General features: G+C 46.8%; 1 protein-coding gene across 1 annotated transcript in view; it reads left to right on the top strand.

The window, feature by feature from the left end:
- The window catches only part of PLXNB1 (plexin B1), a 146,066-nt gene that overhangs the window by 109,265 nt on the left and 23,623 nt on the right, over positions 1 to 13,178 (top strand). Inside the window, exons 21-24 of the mRNA XM_063122145.1 lie at positions 2,421 to 2,589; positions 4,036 to 4,278; positions 5,510 to 5,686; positions 8,477 to 8,625. Coding sequence (XP_062978215.1) covers positions 2,421 to 2,589; positions 4,036 to 4,278; positions 5,510 to 5,686; positions 8,477 to 8,625 — 738 coding nt within the window. The remainder of the gene's footprint in view (positions 1 to 2,420; positions 2,590 to 4,035; positions 4,279 to 5,509; positions 5,687 to 8,476; positions 8,626 to 13,178) is intronic.

Raw genomic sequence — 13,178 nt, 5'->3', positions numbered from 1 at the left:
GTCATTGGTTCCATTGCCGTACTACTCTAACAATCAGGAAGCTTTTCCTGATGTCCAGCCGGCTTCCTGTAACTTGAGCCCGTTATTCCGTGTCCTGCACTCTGGGAGGATCGAGAAGAGATCCTGGCCCTCCCCTGTGCAACAACCTTTCAAGTATTTGAGGAGTGTTATCATGTCTCCTACCCTCAATCTTCTCTTCTCCAGGCTAAACATGCCCAGTTCTTTCAGTCTCTCTTCATAGGGCTTTGTTTCCAGACCCCTGATCATCCTGGTTGCCCTCCTCTGAACACGCTCCATCTGGAGGGCCATGGATTCCCCACCCTTGCCTTAACACTGAGGGCATTTTCATACATGAGCATAAGTGGTGTGTTGTATGCCCGCCTGGGCCTGGGCCCTGAGTCTTCTGAGTTGTGGCCTGGATTTTTAGAGCTGCCCCAATTCCCTCCATCTGTCTTAATACAAGCCTGCTTCTTCCCTCTGAACTCAGTAACCTTGCAGTTACTAGAAGATCCCTGTTTAATACCGAGAGCATTTTCACAGATTTCCCTCATGCTATTTATGTTAAAAGATTGATCGGTATTCCTGCCAGAAGGGGAGAGAAGCGAATGAGCCAATGTAGGATTCACATCCCCATTCCAATGCCCTGCATTAGACCATGTATCTGACTGGAACAAGCTCTCGGAGGACTCCGGTGGAGGGTTTCCCTCCAGCCCTTCTACCTGGAGATGCCAGGGCTGTGCCCTGCCACCAACAGGATGGGCCTCTTTCTCCCAACTAGTTGTAATCTCATGGGAATTTCTGCTTCAGCTTAGTACATACAATAGTCTAACCACATGAACCCTAAACCATCCCTCTACAAAACACTGGCAGTTGCACAGGCAGGCGGACTTGCAAATGTTCTTGGGAGCATCTGCTGTTGTTCTTTTCTGCTTTTTCTTGGACCTTTGGTGGTTTCAGGAGACTTTCCCTAAGGCAGGGTGGGAACTGTTCTGTCCTTGGGGGTTGGATGGCTTCCTGGGACACCTGGTAGGGGCTGGATGATGTCCCTCCTGAAGCCCCACCTGCTTCCCCAAATCCTCACCCCCTGACATCATCTGATTCCTTTCTCCGTATATAGGGAAAGGGGAAGCCTTTCCCTGCTCAGCACTAGAGAAAGGCTGCTCTTAACTCCAGCCAACTGGGGATAAGAGCAGGGTTTTGCTTCTCAGCGCTAAAGATAGCCCTTCTGTAGTGCTGAGCATGAAGCTGGGCCTGGGACAGGCTGGCATACTAGATCATAGAATAGTAGAGTTGGAAGGGGCCTGCAAGGCCATCGAGTCCAACTCCCTGCTAAATGCAGGAATCCACCCTAAAGCATCCCTGACAGATGGTTGTCCAGCTGTCTCTTGAAGGCCTTTAGTGTGGGAGAGCCCACAACCTCCCTAGGTAACTGGTTCCATTGTCGTACTACTCTAACAGTCAGGAAGTTTTTCCTATGTCCAGCCGGAATCTGACTTCCTGTAACTTCAGCCCGTTATTCCGTGTCCTGCACTCTGGGATGATCCTGGAGATCCTGGCCCTCCTCTGTGTGACAACCTGATGAGGAACCGTCCTGGACTGGATTCAGCCCATGAGCTGGAGGTTCCCCATCCCTACCTGTAAGGCTCAGTGTGATCAGGAAAGTGAAATGGGAGCTGATGGGCTTTTGATGGGAACATAAGAAGCTGCCTTATACCCACTCAGGCTATTAGGATATTTAACCCAGTATTGTCCACACTGTTTGGCTACAGCTCTCCAGAATTTCAGGGAGGAGTCTTTCATAGGCCTGCTTGGAGATGATAGGAATTGAACTTGGGATAGACTGAATCCAAAGCGTATGCTCGACTACTGAACCAAGACCCTTCCCTTAAAGGGAAAACCTAGAAGGTGCAGTTCCCAAAGGTGCAAGGGTTGTAGACATTTGGTTAAGGTGCCGTCCCGTGCCTGTTTAGACAGAATTGGCATGAATTTGCCTAAACTTCTCCTAGAGTTATCCAAAATGGTGGCCATCCCTACATCTTGTGGAAGTGAATTCCATAGTTTAATGTGTGTGCTATGTGAAGAAATATTTCCTTGAATCTGTCTGGAATCTCCCACCATTCAACTTCTGTGGATGATCCCAGGTTCTAGTATTATCAGAGAAGTTCTTCAAACCATGCATATTTTTACTCACCTGTATCATCTCTTACTCACCCCTTCATCTAAACTAACGAGCCGCTGACATCAGAACCCTTCCCGCATCCCCACGATCATTTTTGGTTCCCCTTTTCTGCACTTTCTCTACCTCTGCAATACCCTTTTTGACCTGTACACAGTATCGCAAGTATAACGGCATTGTTGTATTGGCAGTTTTATTTATTTTATCGCTTCCTAGCATTGATGCGTGTGCGTGTGTATTTCAGTGGCGGGAGAGAGATCCGAGTTTGTGGGCATAATCTCGACGTCGTGCAGGGGCCAAAAATCCGTGTCACCATTTCACCATCGGAGCGCCGACGCCGAGGCCTGGGGAGGTGGCGTCGGATTATCCCGGAAACTGAATGCTCAGAGAATGCTCTCTGCAGCGTCGAGCGAGTAGGTTGGCCACATATTACTGTACTGTGTTTTTCTTAACTGCTGCCCTGCTGGTGTGATTTTGGATGTTCCCCTTCTCAAGCTCAAACTTTTTGGGGACAGCCCTAGTCATTGCCGGCGCTGTCTTCTTTATTCATTTTATTCAGTGTGCATCCCATCCTTCCTCTAAGGATCTCTGGTGATGAACATGATTCCACCACCAGCCCTCCCCAGTTATTATCCTCACAACAACCACGTGAGTTAGGCTGGGCTGAGAAAACATAAAAACATAAAAAGAGCCATGCCGGATCATACCATCTAGTCCAGTGGCCAACCAGCTGCCCAAGGGAAACCCACAAGCCAGGACATGAGTGCAACAGCATCCTCCCGCCCATGTTCCTCAGCAGCTGGTGTATAGTGGCTTACTGCATCTGATACTGGAGGTAGCGTATAGCCATCAGGACTAGTAGCCATTGATAGCCTTCTCTTTCAGGAGGTTCTTTAACCATAGAACCATAGAATAGCAGAGTTGGAAGGGGCCTACAAGGCCATCGAGTCCAACCCCCTGCTCAATGCAGGAGTCCACCCTAAAGCATCCCTGACAGATGGTTTTAAAGCCATTCAAATTGGTGGCCATCATGACATCATGTGGTACTGAATTCCTTAGCTTAACTATGTGCCGTGTGAAGAAGTACTTCCTCTCATCTGTCCTGAATCTCCCACCAATCAGCTTCTTGGGATGAACCCAGTGGGTTCTAATATGATGAGAGAGAGTGACTGGCCCACGCTCACCTGAGGAATTTCATGGCTGAGTAAGGATTTGAACCTGAGTCTGCCTAACGAATAAACAACAGCAACTGCCTAATTGCAGTCCAGCTCTCTAAACACTGCACTGCACTGGGAATTAGAATTGGAATTGGACAAGGAAAAGAAATATACCCAAGTTCTTGGTAAACCCCTTCTAGAGAGTGTCCTGCAAAGGGTTTGCTAAAAACATGAGAAAAGCCATCCAAGGTCACACTAAAGGCCTATCTAGTCCAGCATTCTGTTTCCACCGTGGCCAGCCAGATGCCCCTTGGGAAGCCCGCAAACAGGACATGAGTGCCATATCAGCCTTCTGCTCATGTTCCCCAGTAAATGCAGATGAGAGGCATCCTGCCGGCCTCTGGTACTGGAGGTAATATACAGCTATCATGAGTAGCTGCTGTTGATGTCCTCCATGAATTTACCTAATCCCCTTTCAAAGCCATCCAAGTTGGTGGCCATCACCACACCTTGAGGTGGCTTATTCCATAGTTTAACTCTGTGTTATGTGAAGAAATATTTCCTTTTATTTGTCTTGAATCTCCCCCATTCACCAGGAGCCCCACCCCAGGGATGTGCTCCAGAGGGTCCTGGGAATGTAGTATCTCTGGAAGACAAGCCAGCTGAGCAGAGACGCTCACTTCTCTTCATTTCTGATCCTAGTTTGAAGAGCCATGCGAGGTCAACTCCTCCAACCTCATACTGTGCAGAACACCGGCCATTAAGTCATTGTCCCACTCCATCCAAGTAAAACTGGAGTTCGTCCTGGATAATCTCAGTTTTGACTTCAACGCATTGCATCCGATTGGCTTCTCTTACGAGGTTGATCCCTTCCTGAAACCCCTCAACACAGAGGACCATACCAAACCCTACCGCCACAAGCCCGGAAGCGTCATCTCTGTGGAGGTAAATGGAACAACCAGTTCCTCATCAGCAGGAGGTGACACCTGTGCCCTTGCTTATTGGTTATAGGGCAGCTACTAACTGAAGATGAGACTTCAGGTCTAGGGGGAGAGGGGGTGGTAGGGGTGGGGCCCGGGGGAGAAGCCAGTGGGCTAGATGGCGACAACCAACCCCCGCCCCCAGTCAGAGGTTCCCTCTTCCTGATAAAGTCCAACATCCACATTTCCAACTATGACCAGCTAAATGCTTCTAGGAAACACATAAGTAGAAGATGAATACAGAATAGCTCTCCCTCTTTGCTTGACCATAAGCAACTGATATTCCTAGTTATACTTCCTCCAATCCTTAAGGTTCCTTTTAAATGTCATTCCCTACTCATGGTTGTTTAGACAATGACCCTCCATTTTTGCTGCTGCAACGGGCGCTTTTAGCAAGTTTTTTTTTTAGGGCGGGGAAAATGCGGCGTTTAATTGTGAAAGAAAGCTCAATTTCCTTCTGTGTGTTTGTGCTATTTTGCTACACCATAATGCCACCTAGAGGTTACGTAGCAGAAAAGCAGGAAAGGAAACTCTCCTCATGTAGTGCTCGGGCCTCCATTCTCAATGAAACCCGAAGCAGATGCAGTGGATTAACAGCGGATTAACAGTCTCATGTAGAACAATGCAAATTAACCACTCATTCCCCCATTGCTTTCATCCACATTACATATTCTGATCACAGAAATCAGTCTTTTCAGTTTGCAGAAATGCTTGCTCCTTGATTTTGCTCAGCTCCACAGTAGCCCACAGTCACAAAACGGTGGAGTTAGAACATGTTGTGTGGGGTGCTCCTTAAAAAATTAACCACTGAGTGGAGTTTTCACACTGCATTAACTAACGTTAGGGTGACCATATGAAAAGGAGGACAGGGCTCCTATATCTTTAACAGTTGCATAGAAAAGGGAATTTCAGCAGGTGTCATTTGTATATAAGGTGAAATTTCCTCTTCATCACTACAGTTAAAGCTGCAGGAGCTATACTAGACTGATCAGATTTGAAAGAGGGCAGGGCACCTGCAGCTTTAACTGCTGTGATGAAGAGGGAATTTCATCAGGTGCTGCATGCATACAAATGACACCTGCTGACATTTCCTTTTCAATACAACTGTTAAAGATACAGGAGCCCTGTCCTCCTTTCCATATGGTCACCCTAACTAACATGTTGTCTGAACTGAGCCCTTGTGTCCCTTCCTCTAGGGAGAGAATCTGGACCTGGCCATTAGCAAAGAAGAGGTGAAAGCCATGATTGGAGTCGGGGTTTGCTCGGTCAAGACCCTCACGAAGAACCACCTCTACTGCGAACCCCCCACTGAGCAACCAGCGCCTCAACACCGGGCCAAGCGGGAGGGGACAGAAACGCTGCCAGAGTTCACAGTAAGGGGTGGATATTGGCATAGAGGAACTGGATTCAGGTGGAGTGGTTTGGGGGGGTGTATTGGGATAACGGCATGTGGAAAGGAATATTAAGATGAGGAGAAGCAACTGCAATGGGGTGGGCGAAAGAGGGAATGTTGATTTCTTTATAGTTCATCAGGGACCTCTTGCCAGCGTAAAAGAAGGGTGCATTTTAAAAAGAATGTTGTTGTTATTTTGGCTTTAAAAATTGCAGTTATCAATCCATTCTATGTTGTGGGAAGAGAGGGGAAAGACAGGTATAGATGCTGTTCATTTGATCCCTCCATGGAACTGACAATTTGTTTTAATACTTTTTAATTCTGTAAGCCACTTCGAGTGCCATATTTGGGGTAGAAAGGCAGGGTACAAATCAAACAAATAAACAATGGGAATAATAATAATTTTCCCTCTGGATCCCTCTGGATCGAGGCGGGGAACAACATAGAATACAAAAAAATATAAAATACATAAAACTGATTAAATCATATAAAAACTAATACATTGTTAAAATAACAATAATAGCAGCAGATTTGGAGCAGGGAACATCTGGTGGAGAGCAAAGGAGGAAAGAGTTAAATACTCTCTCCCAAAAGCGACATGCTCACACACACAAAGCAAGGGAGATCTGGTATCACTTGCTTCGCAACTCGTGTGGTACACACTTAGTTGCATTGGGGATTCTTCACACAGAGCTTAGGTAGCGTGATCAAGATTGGTTACTCGCCGAAGTTTGTGGGTCCTTTTCACGATGTTGTCATCCTCCGTTTCTTCTCCCACCATTTTTTTTAGCTTTATTCTGCCATGATTTAAGTCACCAAAAATGCAGATAGATAGATAGATAGATAGATAGATAGATAGATAGATAGATAGATATCACCATCAAACAGCTGGTGTATTTCCAGGATAGTGCAGTATTGCTGCAGTGTTGCAGTACCATCTGCTGTCTGTATAAATGGAACATATGAGACTTCCCCACAAAGGAAAGCCCCCCCAAAAAAGTGGGTGGAGGAAAGGGGGAGGCACATATAGCGTGCCCATCGTAATCCCGGAAAGACTCCACAAGAAGAAAGCCTGGTAAGGGTGCAGGATTTTTGTTTTAATGTAGAGAAGCCCAATATTTAGTGATAAACACTAGCAAGGATATCCTTCTCCTATATCCGTGCCCTACAGCAGTAGCCCACCATACCCCACCAGCAGTACCGTCAGAATTACCCCACCCCAAAATGAGAATTTTCAGTTTTTAAAGAGGGTAAAAAGCAGCACAGCTCCTCACCCACCCCAGCAGCAAACTGTTTTTATCCACCACCCATGTAGACAGGGGGTGCGGAGGAGAGTCTTAAACTATGATCAGTGTAAAGGGACTTACAGGAATGGATGCAATGTACTTGCATCAAATCACAAAAATGGGGCTGGAGCCCATTTGGGGTTATTACGCTGGAAGGCAAGATGTTTGAGGAATTACATCTTTGCAAATGCTGATATGGACTGACTTCATTGGCACCTCCCAGACCAAGGGTAGACAACGTGGTGCCCTGCCCCCCTCCCACTTAAAGAAAAAAAAATAACACGTTTTCTTACTGGCAGCTGGAATTGCTGTGAAATGGGTTTATGTCGAAGCTGAAAACTAGGTTCAAAGGAGTGTTCTCGATGGCCTTCTAGGCCCTTTTCAACTCTACTGGGTTGGACTCGATGGCCTTATAGGCTCTTTCCAACTCTACTATTCTGATTCTGTGAGTTGTTTAGTATGTTGAAGAGCCTCGTGTGGCGCAGAGCGGTAAAGCAGCAGTTTCTGCAGCTGAAACTCTCCCCACGGCCTGAGTTCGATCCCAGCGGAAGCTGGTTTCAGGCAGCCAGCTCGGGTCGACTCAGCCTTACATCCTCCCGAGGTCGGTAAAATGAGTACCCAGTTAGCTGGGGGAAAGGGAATAACGTCCGGGGAAGGCAACGGCAAACCACCCCGCTATAAGGCCTGCCAAGAAAACGTCAGCGAAAGCTGGTGTCCCTCCAAGAGTCAGTAATGACTCAGTGCTTGCATGAGAGGTTCCTTTCCTTTCCTTAGTATGTTGGGGGCTCAGGCACCAACTCTACCTTGTACTTTGGGGCAAGTTACTTGTCCTTTGCCGTGTCTCCCATGGGAGCCCAGGACACCTTCTCAAATGGCCAGATATGCCCATTGTTCAAAAAGGTTGTCTACCCCGTCCCAGACTAACTAACCTGGGTGGGTGTGGGGGGAATACGGCAATCCCGTTGGATTTCGCACTTCTCTGAATCTGTCAGCACCGTTCTTTGCTTCAAAACTGTATCAACAAGCTCTTTTTAAATGCACGTTTTGAGAAGAAACACATTCCAAGATCCATACTGTGATTGTAAAAGACGTATTTCAAATGCATATTTTGGTATAAATATATGAACAAAACCATTTCAAAGGAAAAAGTCAATTAATGTGGAAATGGAACAGGACAGACCTCTGTAGAAACAAACGTGGAAATGGCATGGACTTGAAATCGACGGATCTGTTTCTCCCTACCAAAAGGTCCTTTTGGAACATTCTCAGCAAGAGAACTATGTCCTCAGCAACAACCCTTGGGCACAAATTAGTCCAAGTCAACGTAAAACACACACACACACACACACACACACACACACACACACATGTTGTCCATTGCTTGTAGCAGCAAGTTCCAGAGATCCCTGGTCTTCCAAGATAGAGGCTCCTCCTCCTTCTCACCTTTCCTTGAGTTCACTTCTCCATCTTCCCGTCCTCTGCAGGTGCAAATGGGGAACAAGAACTTCTGGCTGGGCCGTGTGCAATACGACACTGAGAGTCAGCTCACCTTTCCCCTGGAGGCCCAGATTGGCTTGGGCGTCGGGGCCTCCTTCGTTGCTCTGATCGTGCTCATCATTGTCTTCATCTACAGGTGAGAGGTGGGCGGAGGGGGTGAGTGATTTGACCGCAAGACTATTGCATTGGCCCAGTCAGGTGGAGCCCCCTGAATTTCAGGGAAGCCAGTTTGGTGGTAGCCTGTTCTGTTGAGCAAAAAGGGGAGGAACTCTGTATTTGGGGAACACGGGAATTTGTAGTTGAACAGCAGCCATTTCTTCAGGGGACCTTTACAGCACGTGTAGAGCAGCAATTCGCTTTGTAGCGCCTTTTCTTTGGCTTCCAAACTAGATAGCATTTGGCATTTATAAAGCACTTTCACGTGTTCAAAGTGCTTCATGTGCATTATCTAGCTATAATCCTTCACAACCACCCAGTTAGGTAGGCTAGTGTTATTATCCGCCATACTGCCGATGGCTGGTGGGGCGGCAGGGAGGAAGTGGGGCTGAGGCCTGGTTCGGACGACATATTAGGCAACAGAGGAGGGAAGAGGCAACTGACCTTTCCTTATTTTTCCGGTACTCCCCACATGACATGTTGCCCCTTCCCCCCATCACATGGCTGAAATGTGTCCTTCTGGGCTGCTGGTGCTCCTTCCTCCCTCCCTCAGTCCTCCCAGCCCTATCCCACGATGCATTGAAAGTTCTGCCAGATGTACAGGAGCAACTGGGATGCTTTCGGCCGCTCCTGCTGGAGAACTCTATGACCTTCTGGAATAGGGGAAGATTACACAATGGAGCCCGCCACACAACATTTTAATCAACAGGTCTCTGGATAAGCAACGGAGCAGCCCGTTGTTTTTCCCCATTGTTTAAATCGACAAAATAACATACTGCGAGTTGTGTGTCCGTTGTGTGTTGCCACCACCACACGACACAATAATCAGCACAACAGACGGTTGCCTCTCCCCACCCCGCCCCACCCCGCCCCCCAGGTTGATTAACGTGTCATCCGAACCAGGCCTGAGAAAGAGAGAGAGTTGTTTGTTTAAGGGTTCACCTGGGCTGGAGGGTGAATTTAACAGGGTGTTTCTCCCCATATGGCAGGAGGTTGGGGGGGGGGAATAGATAATTTGCATGTCCCAGCAGCCCCTAGCCAATCCAAACAAAGTTGGAGGGAGGGGTGCGGAGTGGACGGTGGCAAGGCCACATGGGCTAGTTAGAACCACGTGAGTGCAGCAGGGCAGAGGCAGCACCTATCATAGTGGGAAGAGAAACAAGTGTCCCACAATTTAGTAGGTGTAAGCTATTTTTTTTTTACCTTAGCGAAAATGTGCAGGGGCCTAATCTGGATCAGGACCCTAATCTGGACCAGGACCCTAATCTGGACCAGGACCCTAATCTGGACCAGGACCCTAATCTGGACCAGGACCCCCGCACATGGGTAGAAGAGGTGTAAACTTTCCCACCCAATCCCTCTGCGAGTTGTGCTGGCTGTAGCAGAGCGGCTGTTGCGGTTTTGGCCACTCTTGCGTGGGGACTCTGTAGCCCGCCAAAATAGTCAACTCAACCCTGTAAAATAGTCCACTGAGCCCGACAGACAACATGCTAACCAACGGTTCTGCAGGTAGTCAACTCTGCAGAACATTTGTTATCTTGGTTATTTTGGGGAAATAGTCAACCATGGGGTAGTTTTTGCCCGACAGACCACACAATAACCAACTGTTGACCACTCAACTGACGATTGACTGCTTAAAACGACTGTTGGTGTTGTCTGAACCCAGCCAATGTATTTGTGACTGAGCTTCTATCAGTTGTCTGTGGATGAGTTCGGACGACACAGTAATCAACGGTTGATTTCCATTTTGCTCCTATTACCACCCCCACCCCCATTGATTAGCATGTCGTCCGAACTCAGCCTGTTCATTGCTGTAAATTTTAGTTCAGCAAAAAACAGTGTTGAGTCCTGTGTGCCTCTTTGCTTCTGAGAAAACATGCCTAGAACTCAGCTTGCTTGGGGCAGGGTGGATGCACTCCCGTTGCTTGCTCCTGGACAGCATGCAAAAAAAGAGTGCGGAGTTCCCTGTGCCTGTTTGCTTCTGAAAAAACATGCATAGAACTCAGCTGCCTTGCTTAGTGAGGTGGGGGGCACACTCCTGTTACTTGCTCCGGACCATCATCACCGTCAGCTGGAAGGTATATTTAAAAAAATTTAAAATAAAAAATTGGCTGGGGATTTGGTATTTTAATCTCCTTTTGATTGTTTTATTTTTAAGCTTTTTTTTTAAAAAAAAAATAATCTGTTTTCTTTGGGGTTTGGGCACTGCTCTTTTTTTTAGGGCCACGCTGTGGCACTTCAGTTCTGTTTTTCTAGTGTGTACCTATGCTTTGCATATCCCTCAGGGTCCCCCCCCCCCGCCTTACGCCTCGATTTTGAGTTCTGTGCAGACTAATGTGGGTTCAAAAGGACTTCTTTCATTCTCCCGTCTGAGTCAGTAAACAGCAGCTCCATAGATCTCTGCTTTACCCCAATTATAACGGGCCCCTAGATTTTTAAGCATTTCCCCCACTTTGAGCTGCTCTGCGGATGTGGGAAGGGGGGGGTGTTTGGAGGCTCAGAAGTTGTCAGCTATGATTACTCATGAGTAATTGTGAAACGAAATTTACAAGGTGGATTTTTGTGCTGCTTCTTACTTTTGAAGTGTTATAACAGCCTTCCTCAACCTGGGGCGCTCCAGGTTGAGGAAGGCTGTGTTATAGGGAAGGGTGGGGATGTCCAGTGGAAGAGGTAGATTTTAGATGCTTTTCTTGAGGATATTATTATTATTATTTTGTTGTTGTTTTTATTATTACAGCAACATGCCAAAGTGGGGCGGGTGGGTTTTGGATGATTTCAGAACTCGCTGCGGAGTTCCAAAGGGCGCTTTTCTGTGTGGCTCAGAGGATATCATCATCATCATCATCATCATCATCATCATCATCATCATCATCATTATCATCACCTTGTTTGGCTGTGTGAATTCTCCCACCCCCCACCCCTGTTTTGTTCTCATGATTTGAAAGTCAATTCATTCTCTGCTCAATGGGAGTTGTTGTTGGAACAGGAGAATGTGGGTCCAAAGTGGGGCTTTTGTGTAGCTGTGTGAATTCTCTCCTGTTTTACAATCACCATTTTAATGTGCCTGTGCCTCACTTTCCCCTTTCTGTGGAATGGGTTGCTGGCTGCTGGGGACTCAAAAGATTGCTCTGCCTCTACTGATCCCTTGACTCTGCCCCCTGGTGACGCTTCCATCTGCCCTCCCCTCCATCTCTACTGGGTACGAGCCTCCACTGCTCTGACCAAATATAAGGGCACCTTCTGACACCACTGCTCACACCTATGTAAGATGTATTTATTAATTTATTTAAAATATTTTTTGGCTGCCTTTTACAACAGAAGCCCTCACAAGGCAGCTTACAACAATAAAATACATAAAAACAGTTAAAATATTAAAAGCAATAAAAACACGATCACAATAAAATAGCTATTAAAACAATAAAACCGACAATGAAACCAGCAGGAACAATAATCATGGAAAGGCCATGGTAAAATAAAATGTTTTTAAGGCCTTCTTAAAAAGCCTGCAAGGATGGTGCATGGCGGACCTTCGATGGGAGTTTGTTCCAGAGGTTTGGGGCCACTGCAGTGAAGACCCTCTCCCATATGGACACCCACCTAATTGATCTCACAAGCGGGCAAATAGGGAGGGCCTCCCTTTCTGATCCTAAAGGGCAGGCAGGCTGATATGGGTGAGGCTCTCTGGGCAGTGCACAATTAAAACCATAAAATACAACAAGTATTATCTGAATAAATTTAAAAGTTAAAAAGTTTTTTAAAATGCCATATAAAGTCCGTTAAGTTAAAGTTTGGGGAAAGCCTGTGTGAAAAGATATGTTCTTCTTCGTGGTCTCTGTGCATCACATATGGGCTCTGTGCCTATGCAGAGTTCAAATCGGGAACTTTCCAAGTTAGACGCGTTGAAAGGATGGCACAACAGCCACGTGTATAATAGGATTCCGGATAGCTCGCACACCAATAAATATGCACAGTGGCTGCCTGTGGGCCTGTGCATATCCTGACCCCGTTTCCTATGCTGACAGCTCAAGCCTCTGGGTGGACTATGGTTGCTGTGGGCTGGGGACTGACATTCTCCCACCCACCCCACCCCTATTCTGAACCTCCTTGCAGAGTCTGTCCCTCGAGTGTTCTGCTCTATGATCCGGAAGCAGATCATTTCGTTGTATTGCTTCGGTTTTATTCTGTCTTAAATGCAAGTTTCTTAATGTCTTATATTGTGTTGTATTTTATGGTTTCAAGGTTTGTTTTGAGAACTTCAGCTCTTGGGCAGTATGGAAATGTAATAATAATAATAATAATAATAATAATAATAATAATAATAATAATAATAATAGCATCCAATGGTGTTGGAAGGAAACCCTGGTGGAATGGATTTCCCCTTCCCCCTGCTGTGCCCCTGCCCCATCTACTCCAGAGGGTTGTTGAACTCTGAGCCTGAGAAGGAGCAGAGGAGAGGACAGGGAAGTCCAGTCACGCGAGAGTTGGATCCAACCCAATGTCCCAGAGAAATATTTTGCATCAGAACTCTGCATT

This window comes from Elgaria multicarinata, chromosome 3 (assembly GCF_023053635.1).
Source record: "Elgaria multicarinata webbii isolate HBS135686 ecotype San Diego chromosome 3, rElgMul1.1.pri, whole genome shotgun sequence".
Classification (NCBI taxonomy): Eukaryota; Metazoa; Chordata; class Lepidosauria; order Squamata; family Anguidae; genus Elgaria; species Elgaria multicarinata.
This window is presented reverse-complemented; position numbering and strand designations above follow the sequence as displayed.